The 23,659-nt window shown below is 41.0% G+C and overlaps 1 protein-coding gene across 1 annotated transcript in view; it reads right to left on the bottom strand.

The window, feature by feature from the left end:
• ERBB2 (erb-b2 receptor tyrosine kinase 2) overlaps positions 1-23,659 on the bottom strand; it is a 77,667-nt gene that overhangs the window by 23,593 nt on the left and 30,415 nt on the right. Inside the window, exons 9-20 of the mRNA XM_026717573.2 lie at positions 23,512-23,638; positions 21,724-21,797; positions 21,430-21,520; positions 20,780-20,979; positions 19,392-19,524; positions 17,855-17,945; positions 17,043-17,203; positions 5,787-5,834; positions 4,601-4,739; positions 3,245-3,367; positions 1,447-1,545; positions 895-1,080 (exon numbers count right to left, since the gene is read on the bottom strand). Coding sequence (XP_026573358.1) covers positions 895-1,080; positions 1,447-1,545; positions 3,245-3,367; positions 4,601-4,739; positions 5,787-5,834; positions 17,043-17,203; positions 17,855-17,945; positions 19,392-19,524; positions 20,780-20,979; positions 21,430-21,520; positions 21,724-21,797; positions 23,512-23,638 — 1,472 coding nt within the window. The remainder of the gene's footprint in view (positions 1-894; positions 1,081-1,446; positions 1,546-3,244; positions 3,368-4,600; positions 4,740-5,786; positions 5,835-17,042; positions 17,204-17,854; positions 17,946-19,391; positions 19,525-20,779; positions 20,980-21,429; positions 21,521-21,723; positions 21,798-23,511; positions 23,639-23,659) is intronic.

Genomic DNA, 23,659 nt, shown 5'->3' with positions numbered 1-23,659 from the left:
AAGATTCCAAAAATTATACAATTCCTTGCAGCATTAAAAAGGCTAGAGATATGATTAAAACTATTGCAGTCAGTTCAGCAGAGGCGGAAAGGGGCTTCTCACAGATAAACATAATATGTTCAGAAGGCAGAAGTCACCTTACAGTTTCCAATATTACAAACCTCCTGACCATCAGTCTAATTGGCTTACCTGTGCAAGAATGGGACCCTGTTCCTATAGTTAAGAAGTGGTTACGGGCACATCATCACACAGCTGATGATGCTCGTGTTAAACACAAAAAACTGTAACTCGGGACGATAATAGAAAAGCGATTTGGGAGTACTTTAAATAATTTTTGTTTTTTGTAAAGTTTTGTTATGTAATTGTTTTTGATTAATATTTTAAAATGTTGTTACAATATAGTTTTCTGTACCTTTTTATTATTTAAGCATTAAAGACATGACATAATAAATTACCTTTTGTTTTGGTATATCTTTTTTAATACTTAGTCATTAGGGCAAAGACGTGATGTTGAGTTGGCCTCAACCAGCCCTCTGAAGCCCTCCCTGTAGTTGCCCGTGCCTCGCCTTGCCCTCTCCAGGATTTGCCAGTTCTTGGAAACTGGCAAAAAGCAGTTGCTAAGCAATTGGCCACTAAGCGAGCACCTGGTCATTAAGTGAGGACCACTTAAATTTGGGTTGCCAGCCACATGGCCATGCCCATCCGTCACTTGACTACATAGCCACGCCCACCCGTGTCACATGAACATGTAACCATGCCCAATCAGCAAGCCACTCCCATCCCAGTCACATGACCACCAAGCTACACCCACAAATTAGGCCACACCCACAGAACCATTTGTTAAGAAATTTAAATCCCACCCCTGCTTACAACCCTACCTAACCTTCCACATACCTTAGCTATTTGCACACACCAGTTGAGGAGGTCCTGGGATCCAATGCGGTCCTTATTCTCCCGCACGTAATCCAGAAGGCAGCCATATGGCATGAGCTGAGTCACAAGTTGGACTGTGGAGGTGAGGCAGATTCCCAATAGCCGAGAGACGTAAGGGCTGCCTACACCTGCCATAACATATGCCTCCTGTTGGAATAGAGAGGGACGGAAGTGAGGGACCTATGTAGGAAGAGAACTATCTGTTGGAGATGACCAGGCTGAGCCCAAGAGGGAAATCAAACACATCAGTCCACATAAGTCCAGCCCCCTTTGAAATCCGTTGAATCTTATCTGGTGGCAATTTGCCTTGAGCATTAATAGATTTTTGTGTATAGGTTGCAAGGAATAAACTTACAATGCTTTTGAACTCTATCTTGGCTCCTGTTTTCTTGTGCCTGACATTACTGAGAGACCAACAAGCAAAAACAGGAACCATGTAATAAATTAGGTAGAGTACACTGTACTTTTCTGGAAGAAATACACCTTCCTGGGAGGTCATCACAATTTTCTTACATCTAAAATCTCCTTGTTGGCTTTAGGTGAAGTGTTTTCCCTCAGGACTTTGATAGCTACTGGGATTTTCACATTCTCTCCATCTGGAATCCACACACCCTGCAGGGACAAGATGATGATGACGACATTAATATTATTAATAATAATAATTTAAATGCTTTTAAATTTAAATAATTTTAAATGTTCAGTTGAGTGAGTTTCATGTTTAATGAATAAAAGAGATAATGATATAGTTTATATGATGATATAGTTACAATGAGTTTATTCTTTAATCAAGAAAGCATGTGACCAGAACAAAAATACAGATTTGATGAATAAGAAATGCATAGCAGAAGAAATATATACAAAATACACATTTTTCAGAATGTTGCAATGAAGGACTCAATTTGAGGATTTGGGAGACCTAAATCACAAACATGTGTTTTACTATTACAAATATAGATACAGATGGTTTTTAAGAAATATTGTAACTATTTTATTTGTTTGTTCATTTGAAAAATGAAGGAAATAAGAGTTGGAATGGATCATATAGGTTCTCTGATCCAACCCTCTGCTCTGTGCAAGATCCACTAAAGCATCTCTGAGGGATAGCCATACAGTCTTTTAAGACCTTTGGAGAATGAGAATTTCACTCCACTAACAAAACTTTAAATCTGGCAAAACAAAAAACAAAAACCCTCTAAAAGTAGAGTAGGAATCATATAATATTTTGATGAATATCTGGTAGTGTTCATTGAAATACACCAATGAACAGAATTAAATATGCTCAAACCATGCTGACTGGAAAGAATTTCCATTTGCCTGATCAGTTCCAAGTTGGAAAATGCTAGGCAAGAATATGATTACTGCATTTCTATACAAGGAAGACTGCAGGGCAAGTGGAACAACCACAAAAATACTGGTCAAATGCATGGCAAAACAGCACTGATCTCAAGCATAGCTTCATGCTTAATCCCTAACTAATCCATTTCTGCTTTTTTAATCCTCTTCTCAAATAAAACCAAGAAAGCACTATGGTGTACACTTTAGCAGCATTCAAGGCAGTTCTTCAAATTGCAGAACATTTGCACATTTTTGCTGATTACAAGAACACTCCACGCAGTTACAGTGAGGGTCTCTAATCAGCACAACACCTTGATGATCTCACAGCCATGATCTATTCAGCAGCTGAGCCAATATTCAGCTGAGATATGGCACATCCGTAATAACAGTGAATTTGATTTTTCATTAGAGACATTGAACCCTACAAAACTTGGGAGAGTGGATCATTCTCCTCAATGGTGGGAACTCTGGGTTTATCATATCTCCCAGGTCTTATACACGTTCAGCCATTATTGGTCTAGGCCAGGGGTGTCCAACCTTGACAACTTTAAGACTTGTGGACTTCAACTCCCAGAATTCCTCAGCCAGCCCACAAGTCTTAAAGTTGCCAAGGTTGGACACCCCTGGTCTAGACTAATATTTCTGTAATCTTTTAAATTGAGCCCCTCCCTATCATAAACATATCATTTTTCTTTTGCTTTTATAAAGTATCAAAGATACAGGAAAAACAGTTATGAAGGGAGTGGGCTATTAGTTGTGTACTGCGTTTTGTTCTCTCTGGGAAGAATATTGATTGATTCATATTGCATTTCCAAGACTGGTGTGATTCAAGACTTTGCTTCACTTTACCTTCAGAGAGTTTAGTGAAAGAAAACAGGGGAAGTACTCTGAATTTCTCAGGGTGGTTTCCAGCCAAAGCTTTGCCTGCCATTTGCCCAACTTTAGTTATGCAGTTTTCAATTCCTGTTCTCCTCACCTTATACACGGTTCCAAAAGCACCTGACCCCAAAATCTTGACTTTTTTCAGTTCTGTTTCCTTGAGAATACGCATCTGAGCCTGGTTTGGAAGAGCTCCACTGGGAGTCAAAGGCTCCACTAACTAGCAGTCACAGAAAGAAAGGAACTTAAGAATGAGTGCATAAAAAAGAAGATAAATATATTTCCATCAATGAATCACCAATACAAGAATATATCAACGTTTTCTAAATAACACAAATGTAAATGAAAATAAAAGCAGTGCTGGGTATCCTTCAGAATTATTAAAACATTTCTGATTTTTTTTTCCTGTGTTAGATTTTTATCCCACATAATTTTCCATATACAATTCAAGAAGGCAAATATACCAATATTATATCTTTCCCCTATTTTGCTCACAACAATCATCTCGTGAGGTGAATTGGACTGGGAGAGTGTAACTGGCCTAAAGGGTCAATTTTTCACAGAATTCAGTCTCCTGGTTCTAGGCCTGCATCTTAACCACTATACCAGATTGACTCTATTGCAGTCTGTGTTAGCAGCTTTATGAATCTAGGCAATAAGGAATCAGCTTTTTTGGTTTAAACAATGGCAAGCCACAACTTTCTAATACCCCTGAAAGCAGATTATAAAAATAAAGTCCTTCTGGCATTTGTTCCCATGACTCCATACATCAATGCTTGGGTTATGAGGCAGTTGGGGCTGGGGTTGCTGTTGCTAAGTGATGCAGTTATAATGCCACATGATCACATTGCTTAATGGTTGTAATCCCAGCACTCCCAGTTACTGGTTGCAGTTCTGTGTGGGACATTAAGTAGGAAGAAGTAGAGTTGTTAAGCAAAGAGAGTGGCAGTGCCTTGGGTAGGCCAGAGAAGGCTGCCGGGAGGGTCAGCGTGTGGCTCAAGGAAGGTTTTAGGAGGGTTATGAGGAGGTCAGGGAACTTGGCTATGCACAGGAAAGGGTGTGCTGTAGGTGAGATAAAAAGCAGTGGGAGACACTTACCAGAGCAACTTGCAACCTTTCTTACCAATTTCTCTCTTTGACTTTGCTTGTGGGAAGGGAAGTAGCCAGGGAAGGTTGCAAATAGTGATCACGTAACCACGATTTGTGGTCAAGGTCATACTGTAATCATGAGCCAGATGTTCAAAAGTTGGGTCATGATCACATGGTTAAGAGAAAGCTGTGATGACCAGAACACCAAGGACTAGTTGCATGTCCATGTTTTCATTGCTATTGTAACTTCAAACAGTTGCTGGATGAATGGATGTTAGCAGAGAACTAACTATGTGAATTTGAGCTTTATTTGATTTGCTTTCACTCCATTACTGTGGGAAAGGTTCACAACTTCTAACTATACCTCAGTTTCCTGCAGAAGACGCCTCATGGTATGCTTCCTCTCTTGCTGCTTCCGTCGACTGATGCAAATAACAGTGAGAATCAACAGAAGTAGGGCAAGGATAGCACCTACCACACCTGCAGTGATTGAACTAGCATGGCTGGAAAGAGGATGGAAAGAGAGAGGGATAAACTGTAATCTAAAACAGGGAATGCCAAGCTGTGATCAGTATTCCTCTGGTTGGAACCATCTGGAGATAGTTTACTTGCCCAAAGGATTAGGAGCAAATCAAGTAAGCTGAGAAACTTTTCAAATATCACTGACAATAGCTGGAAAATCAAAGTCACCGTTCCTTCCTTGCAGTGACCTTGTTATCTGTGTGTGGGCAATAGTGGTAATTCAACTGGTTTCTCTGTTTGGCTCTACAATCGTTGGGAAGATTAAGCACTTCTCAGACATAAGATCCCCATCTTTCTTCTGCAACATAGATACTTTTCTTTCTCTGATTTCTGTCTCTCCATAGTATGCTTCCGTTCAGAGGGAAAGAGCAAACTGTGTGTAGACATACTGAAATTACAATGAAGCTGCACAGAAACCAATATATGGATCAGAGGTATTTCATTCATTGCCAAATGAGACAGCAGGCTTACCCCACCCACCCCAGCCTCTTTGAACATTATGGTGGGGGAGACCTCACCATTCTCCTCTAGCAACGTAACTCATTAATTGACTCTAAGTAAAACATTTTTAACATTTATCTTAAATAAACTTTGAACATATCAAACTGATGCTTGCCAAATCAAAGCCATTAATTTGCCTAGCTTGGAAGAAAGGGAACAAATTTTAGGGGGTCACATTTTCTTTAGAGGTTTTGAGGTTCTTTAGAGGTCTTGAGGTTCTTCCTACTATCCAATCTGAGGGCTCATTTATTATTTCAAAGCCTTAGCAAATTGGCTGGCTTTTTCTAGAATCAGTAATTAAGCAGACAGGACCTCATTTGTGCCTTGATGAATCACTACCACAACATTCTAACATTGAGAAATCAAAAAACATTCCCAAAGGGTGGCACTTCCATGATGTCCTTAAGAAAATCCAATAAATTTTAAACTTGCAAACTCCTCCTTTGCAAACAATAGGTTTTAGATATATTATTTTGATTTCATGATAGAAAAACAAGATAAGAGAAACTATATATAAAAAAAAATACCTGGGCTTCTGATCCACAGGGCAGCCAAATTCATCCCTTAGTGCACATCTGGAAAAAGAAAACTGGTGTCACATTCACTAGCTAAGTTTTATTTAGTGCAGTCTTTCTCAAGCTTTCACTTTGGAAATACTCTTAAAATAATTCCCAGATTCTTTTATTCAGAGAATCCCTGAATAAAAATTGCAAAAAATCCAAAGGCCTTCCAGTTCAATTCACTTCTAACCTACAGAAACCTTGTTTTCAATGTTTGAAATGAGTGTAAAGCAGCAGGCAACAGTTTCAAAATGTAAAAAAAATCACACCATTACAAACCCTACCTCTGCAGAGTGCCAATTAAACACACAGAGAGACGCACACACTATTCTTTTCTATTTCAATTACCATCTCATTTGGATCTCTAGGGTTTGGCAGAATCTTAGTTCAGAAAAGATGTTTTAATGAATAGCAGTTGTGCAAGAACCAAATGAAATGGAGCTTATGCAAGTAATTTTCTGACGGGTTATGTCCTATACATATTATAAGAATTACAGTTTTTGTGGGACTTCCGGTTTGGGCTTCTTCAGCGACAGACTGAAATCACAATCCGTGGTTTTGATCTGTGCTCGCCGCAGGAGCGCCCCGAGCCACCTGGCTTCAGGGCTGAAGCCACCCCGTAGAGGTGGTGAAGAAGGGGGAGCCATAAGCGGGGTTGAGGAGAGCCACATCTCTCCTCCTCGGCTGGCCATTACTCCCGTTCCCAAAGGTGATTGCAGCGGTGGTCAGAAATGGCCACCTCAAAGAAGAACCCGACCGGACAAGATTGTGCAGGAGGAAGTTTAAAGGAGAAAGTTTGACTGACCAGGTTGAATGGAGAACATCTATTTAAGGTACCTGGAACCTGAATTTTAAAGGCTAATACTATTCCTAAAAAAGATTTTAAGCTGCAAAAGAGAAAGGGAAAGGAAACGGAATTGGCTTTTTCTCCTCTAACACTGACAGTTTTAACTGACTTGGAACATTAACAAGAGATTTGAATAAGAAATTGATACTAATCCACTTTGAGATTAATAGGCTATTTCTAGCTGAAAATAACGTGTCAAAGGGATAAAGATTCTTGGATAATTTAAAAACTTTCTTTAAAAAAAGAAAGAAAGCAGTGGAGGGAAAAAGGAAAAAAGAGGGTGGACCTGGAAAATGGAGGAGACCACCTGGAACTTAAAAAAAAAAATGATAGTGGAATTTTAACAAGGCTTGCAAAAGATACATTGTAGTTGAAACTTTGTTACAAGATAACAAAGCCCCTGGAAAGAGAAAGTGAGAAAAGAAGCAAGAAACAGTTTTGGATTATTGGATGATTCCTGGAACTTTGGATGGAGGATCCTAATGAAATAAAATAAAATCAACTGGGGGTTGTTTAAATTTTTTTAAAATGGCATCACTCCTTGAAGAGTTAAAAATGAGACTTAAAGAACAAAAAGAAGAAGCACAAGATGGAAGAGAATCTTTTGGCTTCGTATTTCAATTTTTAGAAATGGAGATCTTGAACTATGAAAAACAACAAGAAACGCTGGCAGAACAAGAAGGGTGGGACAACGAAGAAGTCATCTTTAATGACCAAGCAATTTTAAGCGGGGTAAAAAAAGGGAAAGGGGGGAAAGGGAGTTAAAAACTTAAGCACTGAAACAACAACTAAAAAAAAGAGTAATTTGAAAAGTAATCATAATATCAGGAAGAAGCAGAAGGGAGGATCACAGAAGGGAGAATCAGATAGAAAAGAGAATAAAAAGGGAGAGAGAAGAAGAGAGGGAAGAGGGAAAGGAAAAGAAGCTACAAAGGACAGAAACAAGATATAGAGGTACAGGAAAAGCGTACAAGAATTAAAGGTACAAACCTATTTAAAAGACACAGAGACAATGGTTAAAATTTAACTTAAGGAGAGGATTCTGCAAGGGTATATGGGATAGCATTGTTATATTAGAAATAGAAAAGGGTTAGAAAATATGTTAGATGATTAAAGTGATAGAAAAAATTTCTATTGATGTGTAGTGGAATATTTGTTTGTAAAGAGAATAAGGCTCTCAATGATTTAAAAAGAACATTTAAAAAAATTGAAAAGAAACATGGAAGATTTTTATCAGTTGACAAGATGAACTTGAATAAGAATAATAACTTTATTGACTACTGCTAATAACTATTGTTTGGTTTTTTTATTTAAAGACAGTAATACATAAAACATGAAATATAGATGATTAAAGTGAAAGACAACTGATATTACTAGGTAATGTTTGTTAAAAGAAATAGAAATGTAAAAGATTGTTATTAATATTAATGGCAGAGCTATACTTGAATAGAATAATTATTCCATTTACTATTGTTATACATATATACACAGATACACACACACACACACACACACACACACACACACACACACACACACACACACATATATATATATATATATATATATATATACACACACACATATACATACATACTTTTTCTTTTAAGAATTTAGTGTGTATTTTTAAGGGAATGTACCAAGCAGAATTCGATTGAAAATAGGTATGTGTTATGAAATAGAGGTTAGAAAATGAATGTTATAACTGTAAAGGTGTAACTTAAATTTTTAAATAAGATTTGAAAAAAAATACAAAGGTGTTACACTCCAGTCTAGTAATTACAGGAGAAAATTTGTTTTATGAGAAAAGATAATATGAAATTTTAAATAGGACAGACAAAAGTATAAAAACATTGATTAGAAAGATTTTAATAATTAGAAAAAGATATGTAATTGAATTAAGAAAGGAATGAGGTAATTTAAAATAAGGCTATAGGAAGTAAAGAAAGGGAAAAAGCTATCAAAAAATTTGCAAAAATAGTTATAAGATATGGAGTAGAATGTATAAGATAAATATGTATTGAGTTTATGTCTAAGGAGAAGTGATAACCTGGGGCCACGCTGTTCTCAAAAAAAGATATTTTATTTGTATTTGTGTTTTGTGAAAACTTAAATAAAACTTTTATTTAAAAAAACTGAATTACAGTTTTTGTCTAGGAACCACAATGAAATAAAAAATAGATGTTCATACTCTCCCTACTAAGAACTTATTTTTACCTGAAATAAAATGAGGCAGCAAAAATCAAAATGTGATAAGAGAAACCAGATTAGACTGTTATCTGAAGAGGAAGGCAATAGTAATTTCAAAGTTCAGTTATTAACGAACTCTCAAAACACAGAACAAGTTACACTTTAACCTTTTCTGCAATTCAGTTCCAGTTTAATATTTTATTTTCTTAAAGATATGTAGGACCGCCCATCTTAAACTAATTCTCAATGGTTCAAAACAATAAAAATTTAAAACCATTAAAACATTTAAAAAAATTTTTTAAAACCTGATGCCCCACAACTCCACCTTAATGGCTGGGTAAAGAAACATATTTTAATGGAATTCTGGGTGGCCGCCTGCTGATTCCTGGGGTGTGTTCCATATGGCAGGGGCAGCCACAGAAAAGGTACCATATGGTTCCTAGGTCCCACAGTGTACAGAGGATGGTATTTCAGAGACAGGAACTCCAGTGAGTCCCTCCTATCCAATCTAATGGGACAAGAAGATAAGCTCAGTAAGAAATCATCTTAATACTTGATTCTGTACCATGTAGGATTTTAAAGATAATGAGTAGCACCTTGAATTTTACCCAGAAAGAAACTGGAAGCCCGTTTGCAACAGAGGAATAACATAGGTGTTATGTCTTGGGAACCGGTTGGGGCTCCAACCGGTCCGCTCTTTAAGTAGGTTCAACAACCGTTCCTATTGGCTGGCGCCGTTTGACAGCCGGCTATATAAAGCCGGCTGTCAAGCCAAGCCAGCCGTTGTTCGCTAGCTAGTCTGCCCGTTGGCTGGCAGACGCGACAACCACTGTTCCTTCAATAAACTTGTTAATTGCATGCCCTGGTCTAAGCCTCTCCTTCCTTCGAAATACAACACTGGCGACGAGGATGGGATCTGAAGGCTAGCCAGGAGCATTTTCCCAAGGAACAGGAGCCTGTCATCGGAAGCCGCAGCCGCTTGCCGTTTGCTTACTGAGCCTCGGACCCAGCAGCCTGTCATCGCGAAGTGAAAGTGTTAGAACCGCTTAGGTTAGATCTGCCGCGGTTAGAGAAGGCCGGGCGCTGTCAGTGAAAGTCGCGACGGTTAGAGCACCACGGATAGTGAAAGTCGGGCGCTGAAGCCGCAGCCGCCGCACGCGCGGAAAAAAAGGGCGCGAAAATTCTAACGGCTGTCACTGAGCTGCAGCCTCTAGAGGTTAGCTACGGCGCTGAGAGCCTCAGCCGCCTCGATCACAAAAGGGCACTAATTACAGTAGCTGTCACTAAGTGAAGTCTCCAAGTGAAATTGCGAGCGCCTCAGCCGCCTCGCCAAAAAAAAAAGAAAAAAATAATTATAATAAGAAAAAGGGCTCAATTTTAAAGCGCTGTCAGTACAGCACCACAGGCACAGCCGCCTAATGCTCGCAAAGAGCACGAAAATTCAAGCGCCTCAGAAAAGCCGAAGTCCTTGAGTGAGAATAGGGCACTGTAGCCACAGCCGCCAACGCCCTCAAGCAGCATCAATCCAAGACAACGAGCTCCCAGTGAGGTAGACCAGTCTACAAAGAGACTGAGGGGTCCAAAATGAATGTCAATTCAGTATTCCCCCTTTCAGACCTGATGAGGAAAAGTGGGATTCGTATAAGAATCGCTTCAACCACTTTATCGATGCCATTGGACTGGCTGAAGCTTCGGAGCAGAGGAAGAAATCCTACTTCCTCAGCTACTGTGGGGCTGTAGTATACGACACCGCCACAGCACTCCTGGCCCCACAAGAAATCGGGAATGTCCCATGGGCAGAGTTGGTGGAAACGCTATCTAACCACTACTCACCAAAACCGTCTCAGATTGCTAGGCGCCGCCTTTAGGATGAGGAAGCAAGCCGAGGGGGAATCCATAAATCAATATATGGCAGCCCTGAGGACAGCAGCTCTACAATGTGAGTTCAAGAACTATTTGGACGACATGCTGCCTCGACCAACCTGCGTCTGTGGGGTGAGGGATCTAAAACTCCAGAGGCGTTTGCTGGCTAGAAGAGACCTCAACCTCCCCAGGCAGTTGAAGAAGCCTTAGCTGCAGAACTTGCAGCACAGTCCGCAGCTGAGATCCAGGGCACCGCTCCCAGACCCAGCACTTCCTCCGTACACTCTGAAGAAGCGGTTAGTGAGGATGACCCTGCAGAATACTCTGATGTGCATCGCCTCAAACCAACGAGACAGCCGCAGGTAGGAGCGAGGCCAAGAAACAACAGTGGCCCAAAACAAACTCTTTTATGCCTGACCTGTGGAGGTTCCCATTCCGGGCATCTTGCAGGTTCAGAAACGCCACCTGCCACAACTGCCACAAGAAAGGTCACCCTCGCAAGAGTCTGCCAGGCAGCGCACACCTCTCCACATAGATCTCTTTCCTCTCCTGTTCCCCCAAGGCAAGTAGAAAAATGCCATACTTGTTACCAAGCCAACCACACACTTTACACCCCAATAAAATTACACTTTCTGTCTTACTAGAAGGTAATCCCTGCCGCATGGAGGTAGACACGGGGTCAGCGCTCTCAATCATATCTTGGGACACGCTTAAGAAGATCCAGCCCAGACTGACAAAGAACCAGCTTCAAAGTGCCATCTCACCTTGAGAGACTACCAAGGAAAGAACATCCCCTGGCCCTCGGAAAGGCAAGTTTCTCGTGAAATTCCAAACCTTTAAAGGCCATTTGCCTTTAGTGGTTGTTAATGGCGCCCTCCCTAGTCTTTTGGGGTTGGATTGGTTCCCCTCTCTCGGCCTTAGTATAAAAGGAGTCCATGCTGTCTCAACTTCTGATGTTGACTCCTTATTCACAGACTTCTCTGACGTTTTTAGTAGTGAGTTAGGCTGCTATAAGGGCACTCCCATCTCCTTCTCAGTAGACCCACAGGCAGTCCCCGTTCGCTTAAAACCACGTAGAGTACCTTTCGCCATCCGCCCCAAATTGGACGCGGAACTAGACAAACTACTAAAACAAGGGGTGATAGAACCCACAGATTTCGCTAAGTGGGAGACCCCAATAGTCACCCCGCTAAAAAAGACGGTAATCTAAGAATTTGTGCTGACTACAAGACGTCAATCAACCATTATCTACAGGTTAGCGCATACCCAGTCCCAGTCATTCAGCACCTGTTACACACATTCGAACCTGGCACCATTTTTGCCAAACTGGACATGTCACAGGCATACCAACAGTTCCCCGTGGATAACCAAACAGCTGACTTACAGACCATAGTTACACACAGAGGGGCATTCAGATGTAAGCATCTCCAGTTTGGCGTAAGTGTAGCCCCAGGTATTTTCCAATCACTGATGGAGCGAATCCTCCAAGGTCTCCCCGCGTAGTGCCATATTTCGATGACATCTTAGTCACAGCCAGGGACAGACCCCAACTCATCCAGAGAGTCAGGGCAGTATTAGAGAAGTTCAGGCAGCATGGCCTCAAACTAAAACGGGAGAAGTGTACCATCGCCACTAGACAGGTGGACTTTCTAGGCTACAGGCTAGACGCCTCAGGCATCCACCCGGTGGAATCGAAAGTCAAGGCCATCCACGAGGCACCCACGCCTACCAACAAAACCGAGTTACAAGCCTTCCTGGGGTTATTGAACTTCTACGCTTCATTTCTCCCACACAAGGCGTCAGTTGCTGAGCCATTGCACAGACTCTTAGACAGAAACACACCATGGCACTGGGGACCCAAAGAAAACCAAGCATTTGTGGCAGTCAAATCTCTACTCACCTCTGAGGCTGTCTTAATACAATTTGACCAACGCCTTCCTTTGGTCCCAGCCGCAGACGCATCCCCTTTGGGATAGGAGCTGTCTTAAGTCACAGGCTCCCCAATGGCTCCGAGGCACCAATTGCCTTCTTTCAAGAACCCTTTCAGCGACTGAGCGTAATTACAGCCAGGTTGATAAGGAGGCCTTGGCTGCAGTAGCAGCAGTCAAAAATTCCACGAATTTCTATTCGGACACAATTCAACTTATTACTGATCACAAGCCGCTTTTAGGATTATTATCAGGGGAAAAGCAAACCCCGCAGATATTGTCGCCTAGAATGACCAGGTGGACCTTATTCCTGGCGGCTTACCTGCACAAACTGGTCTATCGTCCCGGAAAAAATCTAAACCACGCTGATGCCCTCAGCCGCTGCCCTTGCCAGCCCCAGTCGAGGACCCAGCTCCTGTGCATGCCATTTTTGATGTAAACGAACTCAAGCTGCCGGTGACTGCAGACGACATAGCATCACATTCCAAGAAGGACAGAACAATCGCCCAGGTTCTGGACTGGGTAGGGAGGGGGTGGCCGGAAACTAACTATTCAGTTGATTTTGCCCCATTTAAAACTCGCCAGCTAGAGCTCTCTAAGTTGCAGGGATGCCTATTGTGGGGTACCAGAGTGGTCATACCAACCACCCTTCGCATACCCGTCTTGAAGATGCTGCACGAGGGCCATCCAGGAATCGTGCGGATGAAGGCGTTAGCTCGGTTACGTCTGGTGGCCCGGGATGGACGATCAGATCGCCAAGTGGGTGAGCTCGTGTCGACCCTGTCAGGAATCTAGGGCAGTCCCGTCAACCGCCACACCCACAAAGTGGGAAAGTGCCAATGCCCCGTGGTCACGGCTTCACATCGACCTGGCCGGGCCAATGCACGGCAAGACCTTCTTGGTGGTCGTGGGACGCCTATTCAAAATGGATAGATGTGGCCTTACTTCCCACGACCACCACACAGGCAGTTGTTAAAGCCCTGACTCACCTTTTCGTAACTCACGGACTCCCTGACACACTGGTCTCCGATAATGGCCCCCAGTTCACCTCGAACGAATTTAGTAGGTATGTCACCAATCTAGGCATCAGACACGTCCTCACGGCACCCTTCCACCCCGCCAGCAACGGGTTGGCTGAAAGGGCAGTCAGATCAGCCAAGGAGGCGTTAGCCAGGTTCGGCCAAGTGGATTGGCATTCTAAACTGTCTCAATTCCTCCTAAGCCAGCATACCACACCGTGCACAGTTACGAACAAATCCCCGGCTGAGCTGCTGATGGGGAGACGCCTGAGGACTACCTTAGACAGGCTGCACCCCCACTACTGTCCAGACTCCCTTTGGGGTCTGACAGTCTGGCCAGGAATTTCGCAGTTCAGGACCTAGTGTTTGCTAGGAACTACGCGGGGGACCCACTGTGGGTGGCCGGGAAGGTCGTGGCTGTCACAGGTCCGAGATCTTATCGGGTCCAACTTGAAGACGGTTGTGTGTGGCGAAGACACCTGGACCAGCTGCGGAGACGACGGAGCAGCCTGACCGCCCAGACCCGTCTCCACCAGATGAGTCGCGGGCGCCACTCCAAGGTCCAGCTAGTGATCCCCAGAGTGGTCACCCTTCACCAACGGAGCAGAGGGAGCAGGCAGTAGACCGGGACTGCCAGCCGGGAGCACCACCGCTTATCCCCAGCGAAGGCAGAGACTTTTCCTGGCTCCAGTTCCTGCGCCGAGCCCTGTTCGCCCCCTCGTACCCTGACCAGGGGTCTGCGAACTTGTCTTCGCCCAATGACTCTCCTGAGTTACGTCGCTCGGGTCGCCAACACAGACCACCGGCGTATCTCAAAGACTATATGTGTTCCCATCTAGGGGGAAGGGGTGTTATGTCTTGGGAACCGGTTGGGGCTCCAACCGGGTCCGCTCTTTAAGTAGGTTCAACAACCGTTCCTATTGGCTGGCGCCGTTTGACAGCCGGCTATATAAAGCCGGCTGTCAAGCCAAGCCAGCCGTTGTTCGCTAGCTAGTCTGCCCGTTGGCTGGCAGACGCGACAACCACTGTTCCTTCAATAAACTTGTTAATTGCATGCCCTGGTCTAAGCCTCTCCTTCCTTCGAAATACAACAGATCACACCACTGATGCTGCTGCATTCTGGTCTAGTTATAGCTTTCAGATGGTCCTTCAAGGGCAGCCTAATGTACAACATGTTGCAATAATTCCTTTGGGGGAGACAGGTAGCTATATATATTTGATTGACTGGTTGATTGATTGATTAATCCAAACAGGAAATGACCAAGGCCCTTAGTGACTGTGATTCAGAAAAGAGATCTGTGCAGGCTCCCCCAGCCATGGTTGTCATCTGCTCTTTTAGGAGCCATGAGCCCAGGAGGATCAAATTACGTATCAACTCAGTCCAGGGAAGTGCAATCCTGTCAGAGTCAAAGATGACATATTAACAAACCCTGGAGGGCTGAAAATGTAAAGCCACTAAGTCTTGTCAACATTGAGTCAAAGTCAGTTCCTCCCCATGCAGACCCTCATAACCTCTAGGCCCTTGGTCAGCACAATAACCGTGTCATATGTCAGGGCAGGGTTAAAGATGTATGCTGAGGATACCACATACTATGAATGTGAATGACTTTATCCAGAAGCTTCATATAAATGTTAAAAAGGAGAGAAACCTAGTCCTTGAGAAATCTCAACTCCTATTCCCAATAGCATGCAGACAGAACAAAAGGTGAAAGGAAAACTATAAAGGAAAAATATATAAAGAAATTGCTTCTTTTCCTTCATCAAGTTAAGTACCATTTCAATAACCCCACTTCTGTAACATTTTATCCAAAAATCTTTTCAACTCATGTTTCACTTTTTATCAATTAGCAAATGCTAAACTTCATCTCTCTCTCTCTCTCTCTCTCACACACACACACATACACACACACACACACAAACTGCTTTGTTCAAATTTAATCAATAAAAATTCTATTGCTACCTGAAACAACATATAGAAAAAATTGATCTTTAATCCCTTCAAATGATCTCCCACAAATTAATTTATTAGAAACTCCTTTGCAAGTTCAATTTTAACATAATATCTTATAATTCTCTTCAATGTTAACATCATAACTTATATTTTTTTCTAAACATACAATAAAAAAATATCTTTTTCTCACATTTTACCTATAAACAAATCTTTAAAGCCTTGTCATTTAATTCAAATCATCAAAATATTAGAAAAAATAATCATATCTATGTATTACTAAAGCTCTCATTCAGGTAACTTTTAGCTGGGGAAAATGGTGCATTATAAGGCAACAATTTTTGAAAGTAAATACTTCAGATGAACTAATTTATTCAAACTCTGGGGTCCCTGACTTCTGTGGAATTCAAATTTGGCAAGTTTTATAAAACATTTCATTACATAAACATTATCATAAAACAATTAATGCATAATACAAAATGGCATAAAGTACTTTTTATGCCCATGTTTGACAGTGCTATACAGTGCAACATGGACTATTTTCAAGGCAGATACATCTCTGAATGTATCCCAACTCTTATGTTTTATATTATATATATTTTATTACAATTCTGAACAAGCCACAGGATTTTTGTAATTAGCTTCAAAATCTTATTTCCAGTCAATCTGCCCCCCTTATTGCATTTATAACTTTCCAGAATCAGCACTCTAATCACCCTCCTGCTGCTTAATTCCAAATTTTTTTAAAAAATCTCCTTCAATCCGCAGCAAAAGAATTTTCACATAAATTTAAGAATGTAGAGTTTTTTTTTTCATTTGGAAACTAAAGTTGTTGGTATTGAAAGGCAGTAAAATTCAGGGAGGACCAGGATGGTTGCACCACCCCTGTCCCAAGCCTTCTAGAGGTCACTCACAAGCACAATCAATACTGTCTCAGAAGTGAAGTGAATCCAGAGTGAAAGAGAGTCCAGATCACCCCTCTCCTCATCCCTCCACGTTAAATCCAAAGCAAGGCAACCCAATAAATAACTCAGGCCTCTCTTATCTCATTCCATTTATGCATTAATGTAAGTTAGAACTTAAAAGTTTTGTTATCATAAAAAATAAAAACAAATAAACCCTTCTTACTGTTCCAGTCATGCTTGAATAGCTTGACCCAAAATTGAAAAAAAACAAAAGGGGAAGAGAATATTCTTTTAAAAGATTAACTCTAATTAGTTGCAATTTCAACAACAAAGGGAAATAGCTATCAGTGAGACTCTCATTTTAAAATTATTCTTTAAACTGTAATTTGCTTTTGCAGTGTCTTTAGAATAAAAGCTGATCTTTTTTTCTTTTTTTTTTGCATTACACTGTCCACTTTTTATCAGAAAGTAGTCAGAATCCTGCTGTTTCTTGCTCTGATCTTCCCATCCCTGGGCTACTTACGAAAGGGTACAGTTGACTGGGCAGAGCTGACAGACATTGTCTTCATCAGGGTACTTCCAAACAGGTATGAAAGAGCCATCAAGCTTCACACCACTGGGACACCGCTCTACGCAGGACAGTCCATCTTTGTAATGGGCACAAGCTACACACTGATCTGCCTCCTAGAACGGGGAGAAGTATGGTATGAAAGAGTCTCAATTAAACAAAAACAACAACTCTCCTTTCATCCATTTCATAAATTTTGTTGGATATTGAATATGTTTCAATACTGAATGATGTTCTTGTTATTTCGTTGTAGAAGCTGTCTAGTTGCTGACGTGACCTTAGATGGACATAACCTACAGAGCAGTGAAAACCAGCTGTTTGATAGGCATCTAGGCATTTAGAGTCACAGGGTATGTTGCAAATTTACCTCAGGAAAAATAGCAGTGGTTACACAATTTATTACATACATATGAAGGACATAGTTGTATACTTCAGATTTGGTAACACTGCAGATAGTTGCTAGAAAGCAAGTTAATCTCAAGGATAGCACTCTCTCAAGATGAAGTTGTCCAAATCAATTCACTCAAGTTAGCTTATATAATCTATGATTGTTTGCTCTGTACTATTGTTTGCCTTCTTTCTTAAAAGTGCTATAGCACTGAACACTATAGGTCATCAATTTTAGGTTTCTAATTCCCAGAAAGGAGGCCTGGATATTTACACTCTTTTCACTGTGAACCAGTCACAAAAAGCTAAAAAAAACATAATAGAAAAAGAAACAAGAATATAATATCTGAACATGATTGCAGTTTCAAGATATTTCTTACCGATCCATTGCAAGATTCAGTCCCGTTTTGGGGCATGCACTCTGGATGACATGGAAAGCACTGTGTCCCATTAACATATTCCCGGATATCCCTATAAAGTCCAAGCAAGCCAAAGTTTAGACAGTCCAAATTCTTGACTTCCTAGTATTCTCAAACGACATTATTTTGTTTTTCAATTTGTAATCCACTGAATTAGAATAAAAATAACTTTATAATCAGGGTTGGATGATTTAAAAATATTTAATTATTTCACTGGTGATAGGTATTTTACTTCTATGTACCTTCAAAGAATACGGAAAGAGAGAAATTTGATAAATGGCACAGGATCAGGCACCCCAACCGTGATAAAAGTGCAAGTAAGTAGTTCTCAACTTACAACAATTTGTTTAGTGACCACTGAAGTTACAACGGCACTGAAAAAAGTGACTAATGACTATTTTTCACACTTACGACCATTCCAGCACCCTCGTGGTTATGTGATTTACATTCAGATACAGGTTCACAGTTATGATGGTTTCAGTGTCCTGGGGGTCATGGGAATCACCTTTTGTGATCTTCTGACAAGCAAGGTCAATGGGAAGCCAGATTCACTTAACAACCCTGTTAATTTAACAATTGCAATGATTCGCTTAACAAATGTGGCAAGAAAAATTGTAAAATGGGGCAAAATGTCACTTAACAAATTTCTCACTTAGCAACATAAATTCTGGGCTCAATTGTGGTCATAAATTGAGGACTACCTGTAAATTGCCATGAGGTGAAATTTGACTCCTTTTTATTTATACTTGTTAAGAATTTTACCTGAAATAAAGACAAATCTAAACAAAAATGAAAAAGTGCAAAGAAAAAAAGAAACTGAAGTTATGAAATATAATTTTCAACTTTCTCTTCAACAGAAAAATTACACTTATAATCTTTCTTTTCTCTTAGACATTACACAAATCCCTTCAGTCCCTCACTTAGTCCACATCTTTTTAACTCCTCAACCATAAATCATATAATTATTTTGGGATTTTTTTTTTCCAGCAAAAAGCCCATTCGGTATAAGGATTCTTGATGACCTATAATGGCAGACCCAGGCAGTTTTCTGAGCATGAAAAATGAAGTGATTTGTTATTGCTTCTTCCCACAATACTTTCTTCTTTTACTTCATTTTGAAACTTCCAGTTCTAGATTTTTCAGTCAATCCAAATATTAAATCAGATCCAATTCTGTTTGGCTTTCCAAAGTAAGCTACGCAGTGCCACCTACTGAAACTTTAAAGATATTATTTTTGCTTTTTGTTTGAGGATAAGGGAAATCAAACACACTCTTACATTTTATTGAGATTTTATTTATTATTAACACCAATTGCTATTCCTATTGTGTCCAGTTTGAGCAGCTTACACTTCTATACTCAATGACAAGATTAAAATGCGAGACTTGAAACGTTTTCCTTCTATTTAATACTTTCGAAATCCTCCCTCCCCCCACTTATTATTTTCTCAGTAAGAACTCAGAAAAGCCCCACCTAATCACATCTCCCCTTGCCACGTACCCATCCAGAACATTGCAATTCTCAATGCATTCCTTCCCACGGAGAAAGCCACTGCAGGATACACACTGACTTTTCCCTGGTCCCCAACAATGTCCCTGGATGCACAAAGAATAGCAAACTTGGCCTTGGAGACCTAAAGAGAAGAGATGCAAAAAAAGGTTGGACAGCACATAATTTTATACTCAGGGAACCAATCAGTATAATTAACCTGCGTTCTTGCATCAGGTGCTACAGTATGAGAATCGTTGTGGTGTATGATGCGTTGCACTATAAGCGGGGAAACCCAGCCTCTAATCCATCTTCAGTCATAGAATGACTTGGGCTGGGTTCTCTTTTGGCTGAATCTACCTCACAGGCTTGCTCTTATGGGGACAAATAGGAAGAGTGAGCACTAGGTATATCACCTTGTGCCCCTGTACAAAGGGAAGAATATTAGTTGAGTGAATAAATGGAGAATGGAGCTGGAAAGCAGATTAGTAGATGGATGTGGCTGCCTTGGGAGGGGTGGGAGGGTTAGGGACCTGTGTGTGTGTGTGTGTGAGAGAGAGAGAGAGAGAGAGAGAGGGAGGGGGAATGAGGGAGAGGGAGGGAGAGAGGAGGGAGAGGAGGAGGGAGAGAGAGAGAGAGAGAGAACATCACCGCCATGTTGGATAGTATTCTCTCTCTCTCTCTCTCTCTCTCTCTCTCTCTCCTCCCTCTCTTTTCACACGCACACGTTCCCCCCACCCACCCAAGGCAGCCCAAAAGCAAAGTGTTTGGGATGGGGAGAAGGCGGGCAAAGAGCAAGAGAGGAGTGATGACTGGCTCCCAATTTAGAGCTCACACTGCCCATCCTCCCCCGCCCACAGTTGTGTTGGGTTACAATAGATGAAGGGCAGGAACCAAGGGAAGGAGGGCGCCTGCAGATTGCAGCTGCAAAAGGGCCATTGGAGCTGGCTGCAGGAGCACAGAAGCAGATCAATTGTTTTTGCGGAGGCCTGTGGGGGCTCCTGCTGCTTTTGCAGCCACAATCGCTGGAGACGGCAGCAGGAATGCACCCGCAGATCATCTGTTTCACAGAACAAGCTGCTGGTTACACTGTTAGGCAAGAAGGTGCGAGGGGCTGGTGCCCCCCACAAAATAAGACCTAGCTGTTTTGGGGGGGTGTCAAAAGAAAGTAAGACCTAGTCTTATTTGGGGGGAAATATGGTATTACAACCTGCCCAAACCAAAGATATGCCAAGCAACCTTCCTCTGAGGTCACAATATTGCAGGAAAATCTCACATGGGATTCTATTTTATGTCCTTTCCACCAACGTATCAGGTTTATAGGACATTTTCACACTTACAAAGAATGAGGAGTGGGGGCCACACACACATTAATGCAAATGGGCTTCACACATGCTTACCGCATTGCTCAGGTGAATTGTTGTCATTGTGGAATAGCTTCTGCCGAGGGTTTCTGAAGATGTTGCCCCAAGGAACATTTTGGATGAAGCAAAGGTTGGGATTGTGGTGGATAAGGACCATGCCACTACTGATTTCTTGCAGTGAACGCAGGCCCAACCAGGATATGTTGAGGTTTTGCAGCGTTAGTGAATAAGCTCCACTGCCACATGAAATAGATTTCCCAGTTAAAAACGAGCAAAATTCCAGTGACAAAAATAGCCATTACTTCTGTTAAATCTATACCACTAAGCTAGAGAAATAGGTCATGAAGATAGACTGTCTTCCTAATTCTCTGAGAGGTTAAAATAAAGAGCTTATAGGAAATAAATAGAAAATAGTTTTATTATTCTATAGCAGCTGTGGGCATTTATAATTTAAATGTCTTTTTCTTTTATCTGTAATCTTTCTTTGTTATAATAAAAGGTTTCCCTCTTCCCCAGCCAAGATACAAAACCTAATCAGTTGTCCAAATTTTCAGCAATTTGGTCAAATAAGTCTGGGTAATCTAGTAATTGGTGATTTTTTTTAAAAAAAGAACCCATTGCAATTGCTCAGATACCGACAATTTAACATAGATCTCACCGTTGTTAAAACACTCGAGACAACTTACTTGTAAAGTGCCCGCCCTCGGATCACCTGAAGGTTCTGGAAAGGGCTCAGGTCCAAGAGAGCCTCTGGCCAGGATTCAATGTATAGAAAGCCTGAGAAAACACCAAGACAGATCCATTCAATGGAGAACTGTGATTGCTACTTTTTTTAAAGGATTGGTATTGACTTCATTACAGAGGAACGATCATTTGATCAGAGGCAGGGACCAAGTGGATATGCTGCTATTTATTACAAGCACTGGTACATTGCCCTTATCACAAGGCCTCAAACTGTCCTGAAATCTTCTTGTACGTACCTGTTAAATCTTTCAGGTGCATAAAGACTTCAAGCTGTTCAGGTTGTAGGGGTGGGGTATTTGTGGCAGGATCTCTAAACAGAAAAAGGAGTGAAACTTAAGTGTTCACACACACACATCTAAAATGACCCCTCCCCCCTGGTTATTCTAGTGGCCAACATTATTTTTGGTTGAAATGATGCCAAATTGCACACTTTCACATGTCTCTTTTAGGAGAATGACAGGACCATCCAGCTTTCACAGAAAGGTATATAAACAAGGAAATATAAACATACATATCCAACTTTTTGCTCCCATAAGTTCTTGCTTTCAAAAGAATATTTTGAGGAGCTATGGGCCACGGTGAGTGTGAACGAGATCTGTATTCTTATCTGTCAAGACAGTTTCCCCTTAAGATTCATGACTCCAAGCCTACAATCTTCTGTAAGGCTCTTAAGGTCTGGTTGTTTCCTTGGGGCAGAGTAATGAGGCAGCCCCTTTCTACCATAGAAGCAAGTGATATGTTAGCATGTTTGGTTGCCAATTTCTTCTGCTACTTTGATAATATTTTGTGATTGATTGGTAACTGATTTATATGTGTTTGTGTACCTCTATGAATTGTGTATTCATACAAGTTAAATGAGTGAATGAATGCTGTCACTTTAGAAAACATGACTACATTTTTTTTTTCATTTTGGGAGTTGAGGCTGCTGTTGTTTTGTTGTGGCAAGCCAGTTAGAGGTTAAGCGTCACACTTTTTTAGAAGACTAAGAAATGCTGCAGATGGCAGTTTTGCTAAAATGAAAGAAAGGGCTTGAATATGAATCCTACAAGTCACCCATTCCTTCTATAATACTTTCAAGATGACTTAATTTTTCTATTGTCACAGGTGATACTACCTTTCCTTTAAAAAGTAACAATATATCATGCCATCATGAGATATGTTTCTAAGGACAAATCATATTACAGGGCTTTCACAGTTCATGTTCTGGTTTTCCTATAAAATTGTGACATTTTTCAATTCAACAATAATAGGAAATATGCAGATTTATCCAAGCCTGGACCCAAATCTATAGATACTAGTCCATTAAACCTTTTCACCTTTGAGCTGACAAATGGGAACCAGAATGTGTTCAGATTTCCCAGCATCAAACATCACTCCTACTGCTGGAAATGTTTATTTTAAGAAATACCAAGGTTTCTCAATTTGGAAGCTTTCCCATCAAAACTGTTAACATATATAAAAGCTTCTATCTTAGGCCAACAAATTATTTTCTCTCTTCACACCACAATTTTCACTGGCAGCATTATTCTCCCACCCCACAGTAGCTTCATGACAGAGATTAGTTTCAGAACAGAGTATTAATGTAGTTCTTTCCCTCCCCATTTTCTTTTTCTTACAGACTTCGTTTTTGGAGACACTTTTTAAAAGCTTAAACTTTTAGGCCTTCAAAACAAAATTCCTCAGTGATTACAATGGTGCTATATTTTTAGCCTTATTTCTCTGTTCCTATCTGTTAATATCCTTTAAAAAAAATAAAAGCTTTCTAAAGATGCTGAATTATGAAATAAGCTTCTAATTCTGTAAATAACTCTGTATGGTTATTTATGGTTTAAAAAGCTCACCTAGAAACAATAGGCTCTGGCTTTAAAAAGTAATAAAGCTAAATTGCAGCTCTTCTGCAATAATTTACTGGGCTTGCTCAGAAGCTTCCTAATGTATAAGCTGGGATGCATTACCCAAAACAACTACACAGATGCATCCCAGAAACTGATACAGCCTTCTGACTCTAAGACTTGGTTACCTACCCTGCAAAGGTCTCTTTCAGAAAGGCTAAACTGCCAAAGATCTTGGTACAGCCAGTAAAGTGGTGGATGTTAGAGGCATTGACAGCACGAACGCCTTTCAGGAAATCCATTCCTAAACCATAGCAGACTAAAATAGAGAGAAGGTGGT

This window comes from Pseudonaja textilis, chromosome Z (assembly GCF_049901715.1).
Source record: "Pseudonaja textilis isolate UNSWEBS1 chromosome Z, rPseTex1.2, whole genome shotgun sequence".
NCBI classification, from domain to species: domain Eukaryota; kingdom Metazoa; phylum Chordata; class Lepidosauria; order Squamata; family Elapidae; genus Pseudonaja; species Pseudonaja textilis.
This window is presented reverse-complemented; position numbering and strand designations above follow the sequence as displayed.